The sequence below is a fragment of the Schistocerca americana genome, chromosome 2 (genome assembly GCF_021461395.2).
Source record: "Schistocerca americana isolate TAMUIC-IGC-003095 chromosome 2, iqSchAmer2.1, whole genome shotgun sequence".
Lineage (NCBI taxonomy): Eukaryota > Metazoa > Arthropoda > Insecta > Orthoptera > Acrididae > Schistocerca > Schistocerca americana.
The window spans coordinates 971,246,049-971,263,701 of NC_060120.1; the positions used below are offsets into that span (position 1 = coordinate 971,246,049).

General features: G+C 40.8%; 1 protein-coding gene across 1 annotated transcript in view; it reads right to left on the bottom strand.

Annotated features, from left to right (window-relative positions):
- Nucleotides 1-7,866: 7,866 nt before the first annotated feature.
- LOC124594580 (gastrin/cholecystokinin type B receptor-like) overlaps nt 7,867-17,653 on the bottom strand; it is a 641,947-nt gene continuing 632,160 nt past the window's right edge. The window contains exon 6 of the mRNA XM_047132951.1: nt 7,867-9,270. Within this exon, the coding sequence (XP_046988907.1) occupies nt 9,148-9,270 (123 nt within the window). The 3' untranslated portion in view covers nt 7,867-9,147. The remainder of the gene's footprint in view (nt 9,271-17,653) is intronic.

Here is a 17,653-nt window from a genome sequence, read left to right on the forward strand (position 1 = left end):
CATTTCCAAATTTGTTTATGATTAGTAGCTTTTGCAGCGCTCAGGAGGCCACGACCCTGCTGTATGCGTTTTGTAAATTGGTAAACGGTTCATAGACAAAAGAGCAAAGGCAACCAGAAAGGTTCAATGCCACAGTACTTGTCCATTGCTTAGTTTTGTACGTTTTGTGGACACGGAGCAGTAATTACCGCTGTTGTGTCACACATTCGATTGGAATTGTCTTTCTTGCATGTTTCTTCAAATGAAAAATTCATTATAGGTAAAAGGACAATCACTAGCACTGCTGCCACATATTTTGTTTATTAGGATTATCTTTTATTGCGGGAATATCGTTGTACTGCACAATGGTTTTATATAACATTTCGGTACTGTATATCTAATGGTACAACTGTTCAAAGGCAATTACATCCATTATGAGATAAATGAGCACACAAAGAGTAGAGACCTGCAACAGCTGACCCAAATGGCGGCAAGGAATCCTTGAGTTCATGGCACAGGCGGAGACATCCCACTGAGAACCTAGTGTGCAGGGACTCTACATCTGCACGAAGTCGCTCCATGTCCCACAGATTGGGGAGACACATTCTTCTACACATGCTCCAACGAACTTGGCCCCTGGTGTGTGTCATGGAGACATCCCAATCTGAGCCTTCTGTATGAGGCTCCCTGTTGACACGCCACTACACCGTGTCCAGCAGACAGATGATTTACATTTATGTACACATGTGTGTGTGTGAACTCAGTTCCTGGCATGAGCAGTGGAGATATCTCACTCTGATAGTGCTCTGTAGGAACTCCATGGGTGCATGCTGCCGCTTCACGGCCAACAGATATGGAGAAACATATTTCTGCTCATGGAGCTGCTCAATCTACAGATCCAGGCCCAAAGGGACAACCCATTCCACTTGAGTCTACACGGCACTCCAAGGAATGAATGGCAATTGGCGCACACTTCGGTTCTACAAAAAAATGGTTCAAATGGCTCTAAGCACTATGGGACTCAACTGCTGTGGTCATCAGTCCCCTAGAACTTAGAACTACTTAAACCTAACTAACCTAAGGACATCACACACATCCATGCCCGAGGCAGGATTCAAACCTGCGACCGTAGCAGTCGCACTCGGTTCTACAAACTGTGAGACAATGCTACAGAGGTCATCAAACTATTAGGTGGGCGTTTAGTTGATCTGATGCATGTAAATATCCAGAGAAACTCTCCATAAACATTGAAGCACCACAAGGTCACACTACACATGTAGTTGTCACGAGAATGTCGATGAATTTGAACTCTCTTGTGTACTTGCATGATGAGTCACGGGAATGAGAGACATGTAGTACACCGTCGACATCTTTTTCCACATGCTTGTGGTGGAACGAACGTTCTTATATGACACTGACCAAACCATTTTTGAGTCATGGAGACTTTTCCTACTGCTCACGCAACCTATCAAGGATGGTCACATCTTAGACCTAACAGCTCTGAACCCTATGTTGCTCCATTTGTGAGCTAAGAGGACATAGACTAATTATATAAGGACCAGGTTATGGGCTACAATTCTATGCTAATCAGCACATAAACTATACACAATGCTTGTTGAAACATGGGGAACAGACTTTGAAGCTGGAACTCATGTTGCAGGTCCGTGAGTTGATTAGACAGTAACTACGGATATACAAAAATTTGTTTACTTGTTACGTGTCGAAGGAGTGCAGATACAATCCATTAGATTAACAGATAGGACCGAAGAACAGTGATGTGATTTTTGCCTTGTGTTTTGTATTTTTCGGTCATGTATACTCAGCACAATTTGTAAAAGGTTGTCTGACTGGCCTTTAAAAAATGAATGAACATATTTCTTCACAAACATACATTATTATCTAATGTTAAAAGTATTCCATCAGCGAAGCAGTATATTACTTATTGCAGATGTTCTATTTTTATTATTAATTCAGTCCTCAAGTGACATTTTTTGTCACACATCATTAGTGACGCCACAATTACTTTTGCGGTCATCATACGTACTCGTATGTACCTTAACCATATACACAATTTTCACAATATTACTTTTGCCTTCTCTCATAATTATTCATATACTAACGTGAACGTCACGCTACACATACAGCTACACAAGCGTTTGCTAATGAGTTGTTGTCGAAAGTAAATTGATTTTTAATTTGTTCTGTGTTTGATTTTTGCGTATTTATTTGTACTTCTACACGAATATACAGTAACACAAGAGTCATAAGAATAATTTTGACATATGCTTTAATAGATCTGAAAATGTTTTCACTAATTGTTATTCGATGGTTTACTATGCATCTGTTTTACTGTCTATTATGTTCTGACCAATGTGCCTCATTACTTGATTACAATTTAACATAATTCAGTTCATGTTCTCCTGTAAAATCAATCTTTCGTGTGACATTGTGTATTATGTTGTAGGCTACTGTTTAGACTGAATGATTGAGATGAATGTGTAAAGTAGAGGTTTGAATGAGATCATTTAATACAAAATGCATAGAGTAGCTGCGAACGTTGATAAAATGCCATTTCAGTAAATGGTTCAAATGGCCCTGAGCACTATGGGACTTAACTGCTGTGGTCATCAGTCCCCTAGAACTTAGAACTACTTAAATCTAACTAACCTAAGGACATGACACACATCCATGCCCGAGGCAGGATTCGAACCTGCGACCGTAGCGGTCGCTCGGTTCCAGACTGTAGCGCTTACAACCACTCGGCCACTCCGCCCGGCTTCTGTAAATGCGAGTGTGAATCACTTATGTCGTTGCCATCAAACAAGAACGTAGTACAAACATCGAGTTGCCAATGTACAATATTACAATTGCTCATGTTCTCTTCTCATTACATGTTCCCCGAAATAAAATCCATTACACCAGTAAATGTATGATTGTGTGTGTGATGGTCTCCATATAAGAATGTTAAAGGAAGGATGTTCCTCTATGCACAAGGTTTAATTGTCACACATGACACAATGGCACATCCCTCATCCAATAAACAACCTGTGGAGGAAAAAAATAAAAATAAAAAAGACCTCCCAAATCAGTCTTTGATGAAATTCTTATACGTACGTGTTTTAGCACAATTTCATCAACATCCATATTGCTTCGCAATAGGGATGTGATGTAACGTGTCCATCTCTCTCTGAAACTGTTCAGTGACATATTTCAGGAGTTGACATGCAAGTTCCGTTAATGAAGTTGTCATTCAGTTACACTGCTTTCTAATTTTAGATCTACTATAGTATTGTAATGGCTATTTTATATTCATACTGCTTTTTCTGCTTCCCTGTATAGTTTGTCGAAAGAAACATGGAATTCTTGGAAAGCTTTTCAGCGAGATAAGAGATCTCTAGGCAGGTTTGGCTCTCCTCAGGTCACGTGGATCTTCGTTACAGCATCTCAGCATAACGTTCAGCTTAAGCTGTCAGAACCTAGCTTTCTGACTGTGTCATATGGTTAATTACGGGAGCAGACACGCTTTTTCGCTGTGCCTATGTGCATAGCGATGGATAGGCTCGTTAAAGAAATGTATCACGGAGTGGGAGAGAATTTCTGCCTTCCTGGACTCCTAAGAGCTCTACTAGTTCGGTATAAAGAAAATACACGAGAGAGGGAGACCGTTTAACACCTTCCCTTGAGTTTCACCACTCGCAACCTTTGCCAACATCACTGCTCTGACGAAGAACTACAAAATTCAGAGCGGCCTACAGGAAGACACTTCTTTTTAGGCTTTTGAAGACTAATGATAATGACTTCTATGTGGGCTTGCAGAGAGTTAAGACTTCAGGTTAAATACAGGAGAGATGACAGATGAGAAGAACCATACTGCCAGTAGAAGGACTATACTGAAGCACTAAGTAGAAAGAGAGGGCGTAACACACATTCTCCAGCTGCTGCTGCCGCTTGCTACGTTACTCATACTCCGCGTGATGTAGTAAGGTCTGCCTGCTTTTGTTGCTCAGACTTCAGGAGCCGATTACGCTATTTCAAAGTCATGCATACTGCTTGTTGCTCTCATTGTGCATTTTGCCAACCTTACGGTGTTCACTCCCTTCTTTTTGCATATTTATTACTTTTAGCTAACAACATACGTTTTCATTGGTCATGTCTGTGTATCATTAAGATAACTGTGTTTTATCCTCCTCACCCATTTATACTTATATGCATTATGCTGTAGAATTATAATCCTTAATCTACCTGTAAATGTTTCTTTATCAATGTCAGTGGGCAGTTTTTTTCTTTAGATAATAAATCTATTTGTTATACAGGCCATTTGTTTCCATTCCTATCTAGAAGGCCCCTTTTGCCATAAACACGTCATGTGAGAGATGTGATACCCATTTTTTCGTGCTTAATTGGGCCGCCCCTATTAATATTCATTTAAATAAGACATTTTCTGTTCTGTGACAGTATTCTTGCTTCAAATTAATTTACGTTGTCGTTTCGGGTGGTTCGCCATTAGGATTAAGTATTGTGCATGCCTGGCATATGCTCCAAACCCAACCCACACCGCACAGTGGGATAGACTAATATAGTGAGCTGTGTCAAATCAGTCATTTGACTGAAGATGTAAACACAGTAGAGCGTTTAGGAAAACTTGTATAGAACACAGCCAAAATTTAACATCCATGCAATAACATTGTTTGCGGTTAAGGCTGTTGTTTTCGTTTATACAGTTTTCAGGATGTAGTAATTACGATAACGATGGTGTTACTAGATGTTGTTAATCATTGAATTACTATAATATATTCGGAAAATCTGTACCTAGGCAGTATATTGTTAGCACCATAATTTCTTACATTTTGAGAAGAGAAGGTATTGTTAACAGTTTAAGTTAAATATTTGAAAATTTGTTTACCTTATTTTCTCTTACTGCTACTGAAATGGTTTCCGTCAGGATTAGCTCTCACCTTTGTCAGAGTGGCTACTGAGGTGTATTTCAATTATTTGGATTCCTAACCTGATCGAGTGATATTCATTACGCTGTGTATGAAATCACTAACTTTGGAAGAATGTAACGATTTAACGAACACACTGTATATGCAGATGAAATACAAATATTATATTATGAACTCAACTGCCATGAATGTATGGAATTATTTCAACATTACATAACGTGAAAGTGGATGAATGCCTACCGTTCACCATCGCACTTCCTTTCCCTAGTTGCAGTAAAGGATCACTCTTTCATTTACAAACGTAATGTGAGTGTTGCATTTAGGTACCGAAATATGAAGACATTAGTTACACTATCATCCACCGTTGGAAAATCATTTATCATCACACTGATCAGCAATAGGCCTTGTTATGTTGTAGCAGTTCCACCGACGTCACACCTTTATAGTTAATACAGAAACTGAATTACCTTTATTCGTGAAAAGATGACATTTCTTGTATTTCAGAACATTTATTAGACTTTTATTCATACAACATTTAATTATTGATTTACAAAAATACACAGTATATTTACACATCTGTCCCATTTCACATGTCTGAACACTCTGTGAGTTATGTAATACTCATGACATCCTTTGCCTGGAAAGCCAAATCTGCGCACCAATACCACATTGCCTAATTTTTTTCTGGAACAGCAGGGCTTGAGAAACAGTGTGACCCAGAAAGAGGCACAGCAGTGTGTAAACTGTTTGTCCAGTCTTATAGCAATCACAAAATGAGCAATCATTCAATAAACATCCAAGATGACTACATACACTCAAAACAGTCTTGAGATTAATAATAAAACAACAAGGATTTGGTACTTGTAACCAATCACAGTGGAATTATTACTCTGGGACGATTTATCAGACTTGAACCGAATGCATACCAACTGCTTCTATAAAAACATCAAAAATGTATCACATCAATCATCTCAAAGATACATAAATTTGAAGTAGTATTGGGAATTCCCCAAAACATAGCTAGCACTCACATTATGATTAACAACAGCAGTTAACCTCTGAGGCATACTACACACAGACGTAAATACTTCCTGAAATTCCTAGGAAATAAATTAATGGTTCCATTCATATAGAATGCCACTGATTTTGTAGATTTCCTTATGGATGAAATTTTTAGTACTTAACACTGGTTACAAATGAAAAATTGTAAATTTTCTATTATTCTAAAACGAATATACATATATATATATATATATATATATATATATATATATATATGATGACAGAACTATGAATTTGGTGTCAAGTGTATAACATGACTGATGTATTAATCAACTGATTATTTTCTCTTAAGATACAAAACAATTATCAAACGTTTGGACGGTTTTGTGAGAACCTACTAAATTTGAAGAAAGGGCATAAGAACAGTTACAGACAGTAGTGAAACCACAAATTTTCTTTCTGAAGTATTCAATATCTCATCTAAGGGCAATGTACAAGAAGTGAAAGTATATTATACTGTCTAAACCACATATATATTTCTTTTCGAAATAAAGAGGGAATACATAATATAAAACTACTGTAAACGTCATTGAGCGTAATAGTCTCTGAAAGAAATCTATTGTGCTAGAATTAGGAAAACTGTCATGCAGATATTTGATAAGACACATATTTAGTGTGAATTAGCAACACTGTTTAGGTTTGGGCCAACGGAAAATGTGACTTCTGATATGTTCTACAGTTTCTGTGTATGGATTATGAACAAAATTATACATCACGATTGTAAATATAAAGAGTTCCAAAGAATAATGAAGCAGAGTCGTATTCATTCACCTGTTGCTATACACGTCTGAGAAAACGTAAGAATATGCACCTGTTAACGAAAATAAATATGACATTGAATTAAAAAGCGCCCCACCATCTTGTAATGAGGTAAACACTTGCCCAACGTGTCTTGTGATTGTAGAATTATCACACAGCTACAGAAAATAATAAAAGATGAAACAGTTGGTAAAAAAATTGCAGCTACATTTGTTTAATATATGTCATGCTTAATTTTTTTTATTTTAATATCAAATGAGTAAATCAGTGAACCATCCATAATCATGATCTTTCTGAAATTGCAGGAAGTTTTGTTAACATGTTGAAGGGCTTGTGTTCTTTGTAATTAGAGCTGTAGTTTCTATACAAGTAGGCTATTACTCCACATGAATATTTCTGATGTTTGAAAAAGGCTTCAGGAATCATATAAAATACTTAAGTCACAGTTTTAAAGAAAATATATATTTTCGTTATTAGAAACTGTCTGTCGCCTTACAGTCAGTAGTATGTGAAGATGGAGATGCTTGTGTAGACCGTAAGAACCGTTTAATCACTCAGAAAATATTTTATGCATACCAGTACCATGACAGTGCAGAATGACTAAAAGGGGGATGCGAATTACCGAAATTATTGAATTTCCTGCAGTAAACATAAACACCGACATATATAAATGCTAGTCTTGACACATACATTGCTGCAGTGTGACTTCAAAGTGAGAAAAGAACTGCAGGCCTTAAGAAACTGCGAAAGATGCAAATCAAAATACCAAACGATAAACTCTAAGATCGTTCTGGAGAGATAAATATGCCTTTCATATGTTTACTAAACACCCAACAATAATACAGATTCTCACAGCTGTTGAACAGCTTACTACATGATTAATTCTTATCTTTAAGTGTCAGCCTAGAAATTACAGTTATTTACACATAATTGTAATCAGCACACAACACGTCAGGTACATCGCAAACACAGCTCTATGAATATGACAACATATGTTCAGCTATACACATAAGAATACTTGAGGTAGTACCTACAATGATCCCAGTCTGTGGTAGGTTTTTCTGTCCACAATAGTTTCATTTACCATTAGAATAACTGTTATGTGAATCTATTTAGCCAATAAGCAACATACAACTTCTTCTTTCTTTCTTGATGATACATCGTTAAGAAGAGAGACACATCGATACGCCTATCATTTAAAACGAGGAGGAACATGATATTTGAATAAAATTAAATTAAAGAACATTTTCACTGCATGCCACACTCAGGCTAGTGATAACGTCTTTGGGAGTGGGTTAGAGTAGATATTGCTTCTGTACATCGTCTTGTAAGTATCAAGGTATTCCTCTGACTGACTGCAGAATCGTTATTTACAGTTTCCAGTAAATGAACTTATCTAAACCAGTCTTTTTCTTTAGAACAAAACACCTATGAGGTAGTGACACACGTCAAAGGTGAATCTGTACGTTAGGATACCCAAGACTTTCCCTTGTCAGTTTGTAACAACCAGTTGCCTAGGCAAACATTTTGTACCCTCGAGCCGAAGTAAACCATTTCCGTCTTTCGTAATGTCATTTTAGGATCCACTCTGTAGGTTACGAGACCCTCAGCATTAATTATAGTGATGTTCATCAGTAACAAATTTACCATAGCTTTAATTTTTGTCCCACAGTTTTTTCGGAGAAATGGTCGGAAATAGCAGGAAATGTGCTATTAACCTACATTAAGCTCATGATTTCGTCGAACGTGGTCAATAATGGGGGCTGTACAGTAACAGGAGTCGAGTCTCTTTCACTGCACGTCTCGTTGCACACGCTAGCAGTAATTCAAAAGACAACAGCCCTCACAGAAGGGTAGTGTGTCACATTCAGCATTATCCATTAACAACAGCAGCTTCTCCAATAGCAACATCCGCCACTACTGGAAGCTCAGTGGTAGTGGATAGTTCTCCAATGACAGTTACAGTTTCACCAAATGTAGTGTCCACTTGTAATGGCCGTTCCATGGTACAAGCCACCAAACCAATGACATCTGAAGTACCACTACTGGGGAATTCTGATGGAACTGGGATATTTCCAGAATTCGATGCCTCTCCTCTGACACCTGGAGGATCTCTATGGGCACTGTCGACAGCGGTTGGAATGACTCCCAAATTTGACTCCTCTCTATTTTTGAAGCCCACGGAATTTCCAAAGCACTCAGTAGCCATGGCGCAATTCTCAGTTGAATGCCGACTAGTGCTGTCGTCTGGGGGTGGGGAGATTTCCTCCTGCGCGCCTACTTGGGCCGGACCGTGGCTGTCTGGGCTGTGGTGGCTGTGGTGCTGCTGGAGGTGGTGGTGATGGTGGCGGTGGCGCCGGCGACGGTGCTGCCGCGCGGCGGCCGCCGCCGCGTACTCCAACTCTCAGCAGCGCTCTCGCCGGTTCAGCTCCTCCATATAGGCCGACAGCTCGTCCTCCAGAGCGCCGTGCTCCACGTCACGCAGGCTACTGTTGCTCACATTGTTGCTATTGTTGCTCAGGCTCACCTGCAAAGTATACATACTTTTTCAGGAATATATCTGTGTGAAATGTACAGGATGTTTAACAATTGCTGTTACAGGATTCTATGGTTCTATGGGTTATCGATGGTGCTTAGTATATGGAGCTTTGAGAATTAACCAATGACTGGAAATGTACCCAGCCGTTCCATTTCCTATAAGTAGCCTTTCCTTACGAGGGAACCTCCCCATCGCACCCCCCTCAGATTTAGTTATAAGTTGGCACAATGGTTAGGCCTTGAAAAACTGAACACAGATCAATCGAGAAAACAGGAAGAAGTTGCGTGGAACTATGAAAAAAATAAGCAAAATATACAAACTGAGTAGTCCATGCGCAAGATAGGCAACATCAAGGAGAATGTGAGCTCAGGAATGCCGTGGTCCCGTGGTTAGCGTGAGCAGCTGCGGAACGAGAGGTCCTTGGTTCAAGTCTTCCCTCGAGTGAGAAGTTTACTTTCTTTAACTTTGCAAAACTATGATCTGTCCGTTCGTTCACTGACGTCTCTGTTCACTGTAATAAGTTTAGTGTCTGTGTTTTGCTGCCGCATCGAAAAACCGTGCGATTAGTATACGAAAAGACGTGCCTCTCCAATGGGAACCGGAAGCATTTGATCGTAAGGTCATAGGTCAACCGATTCCTCCACAGGAAAACAGGTCTGATATATTCTATACAACACTGGTGACGCCATGTGCGTCACATGAGAGGAATATGTTGTCGACCCACCTAACTTGTACACTTGGCGAATGGGTAAAATGATTCTTCTACCTTGCCCGATTTCGGTTTTCTTGTGGATGTGATAATCACTCCCAAAAAAGTGATGAAAACATAAAAGTTTGTCACATAAACTGCAGCAAATGAATGCAACAGTTTCACAGTCGCACAGTTTTCCCTGTGCTCTGTCAAAACATATGTTTTTAACGTTTTCAAATTTTTCGTTGTGTAGACCGTCAAATCCAAGCAAATCTGAACATGTCCTGCAATATTGGAGAGCGAAGTTTATTGTGTGTGAGAGCCTGAAATTAGATAATTGACGCACGATCACGTAAACAATACTGCTCTGTGTACCTGCGCAGCTTCGCAAAATCATAGAATCTTTTCACAAACTATTTCACTTGCCGAAAACCAAACACATCTAACGGCTGTACAAGAGGTGTACAACCTGGAGGAATGGTAATCACATATACTCCCACACTAAAATTGGACAATGCCTGATCCTTTTGTCCTGTATAGGCTGTATAAAAATTAAATTTTTCACTCGAGGGAAACCTTGAACCAAGGACCTCTGCCTTCGCAGTTGCTCACGCTAGCCACGTGACCACGGCGCTTCTAAGTTTATAGTATCCTTGAAGTTGCTTATCTTGCGCATGGATTACTCAGTTTGTATATTTTGTTTATTTTTATTCATAGTTCCACACAACTTCTTCCTGTTTTCTCGATTGATCTGTGTTCAGTTTTTCAAGGCCTATCCACTGTGCCAACTTATAACTAAATCTGAGGGGGGTGCGAACGGGAGGTTCCCCTGTTAGAAGTTATCTACGCTGGATGCCCAGCAGTGTGTTTGGGAGCATCTCCCAAGAGGACAGAACCTGTCGGTCTGTGAAGCTTGAAGGCACAGAATTCCCCATTTTCGGCCTCACATCTGGAAGCGTCATCCATGGGTGAGCGTGGTGTACTGTGCCGGTGCCGAACTACAAGAGAAAGTGGGCGTGATGTCTGGAGGGTTTCCACCTGTAACATGGGATTCGTTAAGTAGCAAGACCGGTCGCAAGCTGTAGTTGGATGCACTGGTACACTGGTAGCGGACGCGTACAGGACCCACCTAGATTAATCCTGGCCGATGGAAGAAGCAAGTGGATTTGGTGACACCCTTGGGCACATCTGCCCACAACGTTTATGTGTTGTGGGAAACACGACTCTGAACGGACGAGATTTTATGTCTCCGTCTTCACTTAAAACTTCAGGTCTGATAGGCCGTGGTCGATGTATAAAACTCACTCCTGACGTTTGTCTCCGACTGCGGGAGACATCCTACGAGGTAAAGCGGCGAACTGCGAAGAGAACTCGAGGAAGCGCTGATCATATAGGCAGTGCAAAGGACACCACTGTCCATCGCGTGGCGTCGGCTATAAGATTGTCTCTGGTAATGCCAACATTCTCCATTGAAAGTAATCGATCGTCACGCTTGCGGCGCAACGCTAACATCCAAATTTTATCCAGTTTAACACCTTCGCCTTTCCTGTTAAAATTATTACGGTGTTTATCAATCTTGATAGCGTCTCCATACGTGCGCGCACAATAATTCGAGGTTTTAGATATGACGCTCGTCTCGCTGAATTTTATTTCAAGATCACCTTCCTACCGGCCGGATTGGCGGAGCGGTTCTAGGCCCTTCAGTCTCGAACCGCACGACCGCTGCGGTCGCAGGTTCGAATCCTGCCTCGGGCATGGATGTGTATGATTTCCGTAGGTTAGTTAGGTTTAAGTAGTTCTAAGTTCTAGGGGACTGATGATCTCAGTTGTTAAGTCTCATAGTGCTCAGAGCCGTTTGAACCATTTGAACCATCACCATCCTGGTAAATATGTTCCGCTACGGCCGATTTATCCGTGTGACCCAGGCAGCAATTCCTCTTATGTTCAACAAGACGGGTGTTCACACTTCTCTTTGTGGTACCGATATGAACCTGTCCACAACAACAAGGAATTTTATATACTCCCGGTGTAGCCAAAGGGTAGCTAGCATCTTTTGCCGATCTTAAATATTTTTTTTATTTTCCTAATGGATCTGAAAACATTCCATCCCGTACTTCCTTAAAACTTTCCCAATGCGATCTGTGACCTTACTAATGAATGGAAGAAAAGGATTGCCGTTTGGCGACTGTTGTTCGTCGTTGCTCCTGATTCTCAGCCTAGAGCGAAGTGCTCGATCTATATCCTTGCTAGCACAGATACTTTTCACGAAAGTTGACCGTAGATGTTCAATCTCATCATTTAAATAAACAGGTTCACAAATTTTGTACCCCCTGTCTACCAAGGTTTTCATTACACCTCTCTTTTGTCTAAGTTGATGGTTAGAATCTTTATGCAGATAACGAGCAGTATGTGTTGCCTTTCTATACACCTTATGGCCCATCGTTCCGTCCCGTCGTTTAATCACAGACACATCCAGGAAATTCAATTGTTCATTACTCTCTGTCTCCATAGTAAAAGTGGATTTTCGGATTAATGCTGTTTAAATATCTCAGGAAGGTATGCAACTCATCTGCTCCGTGTTTCCATACTACGAACGTGTCATCGACGTAGCGATACCATCTGGGCTGGTCTTTTACTGGCAGTCTGCTAAATCCGTTTTTCAAAAGGCCCAATAAACGAGTTAGCCACAGCAGGACTAAGAGGACTGCCCATAGCCACACCGTCAATCTGTTCATAATATTCACTATTATATTGAAAGTAGGTTGTCGTAAGGCAGTGTCGGAATAATGCCATAATATCGGTAGGAAAAATATCTGCTATGCGTAAGATATCTTCGTTTTCCGGAATCATGATAAGTAACGACACAATATCAAAACTGACGAGGTTATTATCCGGGCCCACGCTCTTTTCTTTTAACTTGTCAGTGAAATGAGCTGAATTTTTTATATTCCTGTCCGTCCCACCAACATAGGTTGCAGCAATGAGACAAGGTGTCTAGCTAACTCGTGTGTTAGTCGGCCTATAGCCTATGAGGCCGGAAGTTTTAAGCGAAGACAATACCGAGCGTGAAAGCCTACAGTGTATCATTTTTTTCCCCGTGTTTCGACACGTTTAGACTAGGATTTTCCAGATATTCTTAGCCATCCTAGTATCTGGAACTGGAATTTTCTGTCGCCTTGTAGGCAGTTAAAATGTTTTAGGAAATAAATTACTTATATTATGCGTAAAGATGAGTTTTAATTTATTCTACCTTTATTAGAAATTCTTGTTACAAAGATTTTCGGGTTCCCACCAAAGAGTTTAAGATTATTGTTGCTACTAAAATTATAAGTTCTGACGGTCTTCGGTAGCCAATTCTTCTTTGATGCAAATGTCTCTGAGCACTATGGGACTTAATTTCTGAGGTCATCAGTCCCCTAGGACTTAGAACTACTTAAACCTAACTAACCTAAGGACATCACACACATCCATGCCCAAGGCAGGATTCGAACCTGCGACCGTAGCGGTCGCGCGGTTCCAGACTGTTGTGCCTAGAACCGCTCGGCCACTCCGGCCAGCAATTCTTCTTTGTGGTATTCACAAATTTCTTGGATCATAACAGGCCATTAACTACCCTACTTGAACTGTAGATTACTGTTTTATTCTTTTTTTCGCCTACATTAAATTCATTTGCTTCCTTTTATTGGCGTAATTATCGCATTGTACAATTCTTTGTACTACCACTGTTTCTGGTTGTTTTCATTTTGTCAATCATTGGGGCTTAACAATCACGGGAGTTATTGCCCGGTATTCACATAAAATTGTTGTATGAAATCTAATCAGAAACAGTGGCTGCGCGAACACTTAGACGGATATTGTGTGGGTCGGCACTTCCAGTGTTTGTGGACAGCGGCGACCTGCTGTGTAGTGCCAGCATATTGTAAGGGATCTGGCCAGCTCTTTCAGCAGCTTTGTTTTATTGCATATTTTTGGCTGATTGTTGTGTCATTTGGACGTGACATTCAACCACTGCCGTCCTGGACTAAGTAAATAAAGGTGAATGATGTTCATTTTAGCCAGCCGGTGTGGCCGTGCGGTTCTAGGCGGTTCAGTCTGGAACAGCGTGACCGCTCCGGTCGCAGGTTCGAATCCTGCCTCGGGCATGTATGTGTGTGATGTCCTTAGGTTAGTTAGGTTTAAGTAGTTCTAAGTTCTAGGGGATTGCTGACCACAACTGTTAAGTCCCATAGTGCTCAGAGCCATTTGATATTCATTTTACCGCCTAGCACTCCAACTCTAGCTGTTCCCGACATTCCTTTCAGTACCGTTTGGATGCAAATTAAGTCTGAAGACTGCATTAGTTTCATATCTCTCGGTACGCAGTGCAAAAAAGTGGAGATAATTAGCTCTGACTTGTTTCCTCTACAGGAGGCCACGCCATGGGCAACGTTTTGAGCACTCATGGTCGGGTTCTCATTCAAGTGGCGAAGGACGTCGGCTTCAAAGTCGAACATGCGACGCGCCCATCGAGCACCACGCTCAACCATCCGAGTCGCGAACGTACCAGTTTCTGGCAGCCGTTATTCTGAAATGGCTCTGAGCACTATGGGACTTAACATCTGAGGTCATCAGTCCTCTAGAACTTAGAACTACTTAAACCTAACTAACCTAAGGACATCACACACATCCATGCCCGAGGCAGGATTCGAACCTGCGACCGGAGCGGTCTCGTGGTTCCAGACTGAAGTGCCTTTTTTTTTTTTTGGTCATCAGTCTACTGACTGGTTTGATGCGGCCCGCCACGAATTCCTTTCCTGTGCTAACCTCTTCATCTCAGAGTAGCACTTGCAACCTAAGTTCACAATTATTTGCTTGACATATTCCAATCTCTGTCTTCCTCTACAGTTTTTGCCCTCTACAGCTCCCTCTAGTACCATGGAAGTCATTCCCTCATGTCTTAGCAGATGTCCTATCATCCTGTCCCTTCTCTTTATCAGTGTTTTCCACATATTCCTTTCCTCTCCGATTCTGCGTAGAACCTCCTCATTCCTTACCTTATCAGTCCACCTAATTTTCAACATTCGTCTATAGCACCACATCTCAAATGCTTCGATTCTCTTCTGTTTCGGTTTTCCCACAGTCCATGTTTCACTACCATACAGTGCTGTACTCCAGACGTACATCCTCAGAAATTTCTTCCTCAAATTAAGGCCGATATTTGATATTAGTAGACTTCTCTTGGCCAGAAATAACTTTTCTGCCATAGCGAGTCTGCTTTTGATGTCCTCCTTGCTCCGTCCGTCATTGGTTATTTTACTGCCTAGGTAGCAGAATTCCTTAACTTCATTGACTTCGTGACCATCAATCCTGATGTTAAGTTTCTCGCTGTTCTCATTTCTACTACTTCTCATTACCTTCGTCTTTCTCCGATTTACTCTCAAACCATACTGTGTACTCATTAGACTGTTCATTCCGTGCAGCAGATCATTTAATTCGTCTTCACTTTCACTCAGGATTGCAATGTCATTAGCGAATCGTATCATTGATATCCTTTTTCCTTGTATTTTAATTCCACTCCTGAACCTTTCTTTTATTTCCATATATATGGATGCATATATATTATAACAGAGAATAAGTGCATGATGTCATATTTATAACAGGGACTAACGACGGCGTCCGCCTTTCAGTGTTGTGCCTACTGCAGCGTCCGCCCCTACCACATGCGCCGTTGGTATCCAGCATGATGAAATAGAAATGCTTGATGCCTTCATCACAGCGACTGAAACCAAAGCCGATGTTTACGGTACGACCGAGGCCGATGCTGGAGACGAACTTCACAGCCTCGTGTCTCAGCAAACGGCCATCTGGGTCCGAGCACCGAGGATCGGTCGCAGCGACAGAGTTCACGATCAACAAGCGGATTATTGCCCTACTCAAGTGGTCGCAAATAGTCCCAGAAGATACATCCGTCAACCGGCCTCATAAGCCGGCGCATCTGCCATACCGGCCGCAATATCCACGCGCTTCTACTGCTGGTAGTCCCGGATCTCCAGGAGTAGTAGATTCGCATTGTGACTCAAGAGGGTCGTGTAACGGTGGTCTGGGCTCCATGGACCGTTATGTGGCAATACTGTATCGACCATTCTCTAGCAATTTTGTTTCCGTCATTTCTTTGGCAGAATTTCTTGAGCGACAGATTTGTGAGGAAAACATTGTATTTTGTTATTCCTCTGTTGTAATATCCGAAGTGGAATCCATACTTTATTTCTTGCTTAGATCGCATTTTGTTTCGACTACTGTGTTCAGATCAATAGTTTTCTTGTCTATTGGTTTTTTTCCAATGAAAACGGGTTGAGGAATAGCGTTTCGCCCTTTGTAACCACAGATATAGCATCTGTCGCGACGCGGGAGATTTGAATGTGATCCATGATAAAATATATTTTCTATCCAAACGGTACATTTCCTTATCAGAAGTTTATCTACTAAGTCCTCTCCTCAACCACTGGCAGCGTGAAATATGAACTGTGAAACACCCTGTATAACAGAAGCTTGTAACACTCTTATGAGGGAATGGCAATAATGTACGGAGTATATGCAGTGAAGAAACATACTAGGCTTCTGAAGCAATACATTTCCACCTGTAAGATTGATGTATACTGTCGCTGAAATATCAGGAATTCAAAGCTATTAACATAATCATCTCATTGAAGAAGAGTACATTTACAGTCTAGTAATACCTACTTTCGGAACCACTGCTCCAAGAAAGCTTTTGACATCTCACATTTCTAAAGAATCCTCCAGTTCCTACACTGACATCCTTTGTCACTGCTTCTTCATGTACAGATAGCACAGTGGGGGAAATTAGGGAAAGATCAGTGTGGATAATTTCTTCTTTTGGGATATCAGTAGTCGGATTTTATGTGAACCACTACGCATTAGTCTCCTGCGTGAACCTCTTCATCTCGGTATAGTACATAGTAAGATCCTCTCCTGTGCTAACTTCTTCATCTCAGAGTATCATTTAGTAAGATTCCCTACGGACATTGCCATGCTCAGTGAAAGTCGTATTAAAGGTCCTGATGGATGTAATGAAGGGTATAATGAGTACAGAGTATGGACTGAGAGGAAATAGATAGAGCAAACGCGAAAGTAATGAGTAGTAGCAGAAAACATCACAATTATAGACTACTTAGTAACCTAACTGCACGAATTCTGTTCACTTGGAACTAAAGTAAATGGTAAATGGTGGTGTGTTACACAATTTCGTGGGGGGAGGGAGTAAGAGGGAGAACTGTATAATGGGGAAACAGAACTTTCAAGGGAACTGACAGCATGGAGGACGCTGGTGTCATATAAGAAAACAAAGCAAGTACATGAAGGCAAAATAAACCCTATAAATTCCTATTAGTTGTATCGAAATTACAAGTAATTACACGTACCTTTTTCAAGGCCTGCTGCAGTCGCATCATAACATTTAAGATGTCAGATATGTATTAAGCTCGTAAAAGCTATCAGACGTATTTTCTCCGATATTTCAGCAGCTATTTGCTATTTCGTTTCCATTGTACTGTATCCCTATTGCATTATATTCACACTCAGATAATTGAATAACCGTACTTGTGGTAATGTATCTAGAATGAAATTTTCACTCTACAGCGGAGTACGCGCTGATATGAAACTTCCCGGCAGATTAAAACTATG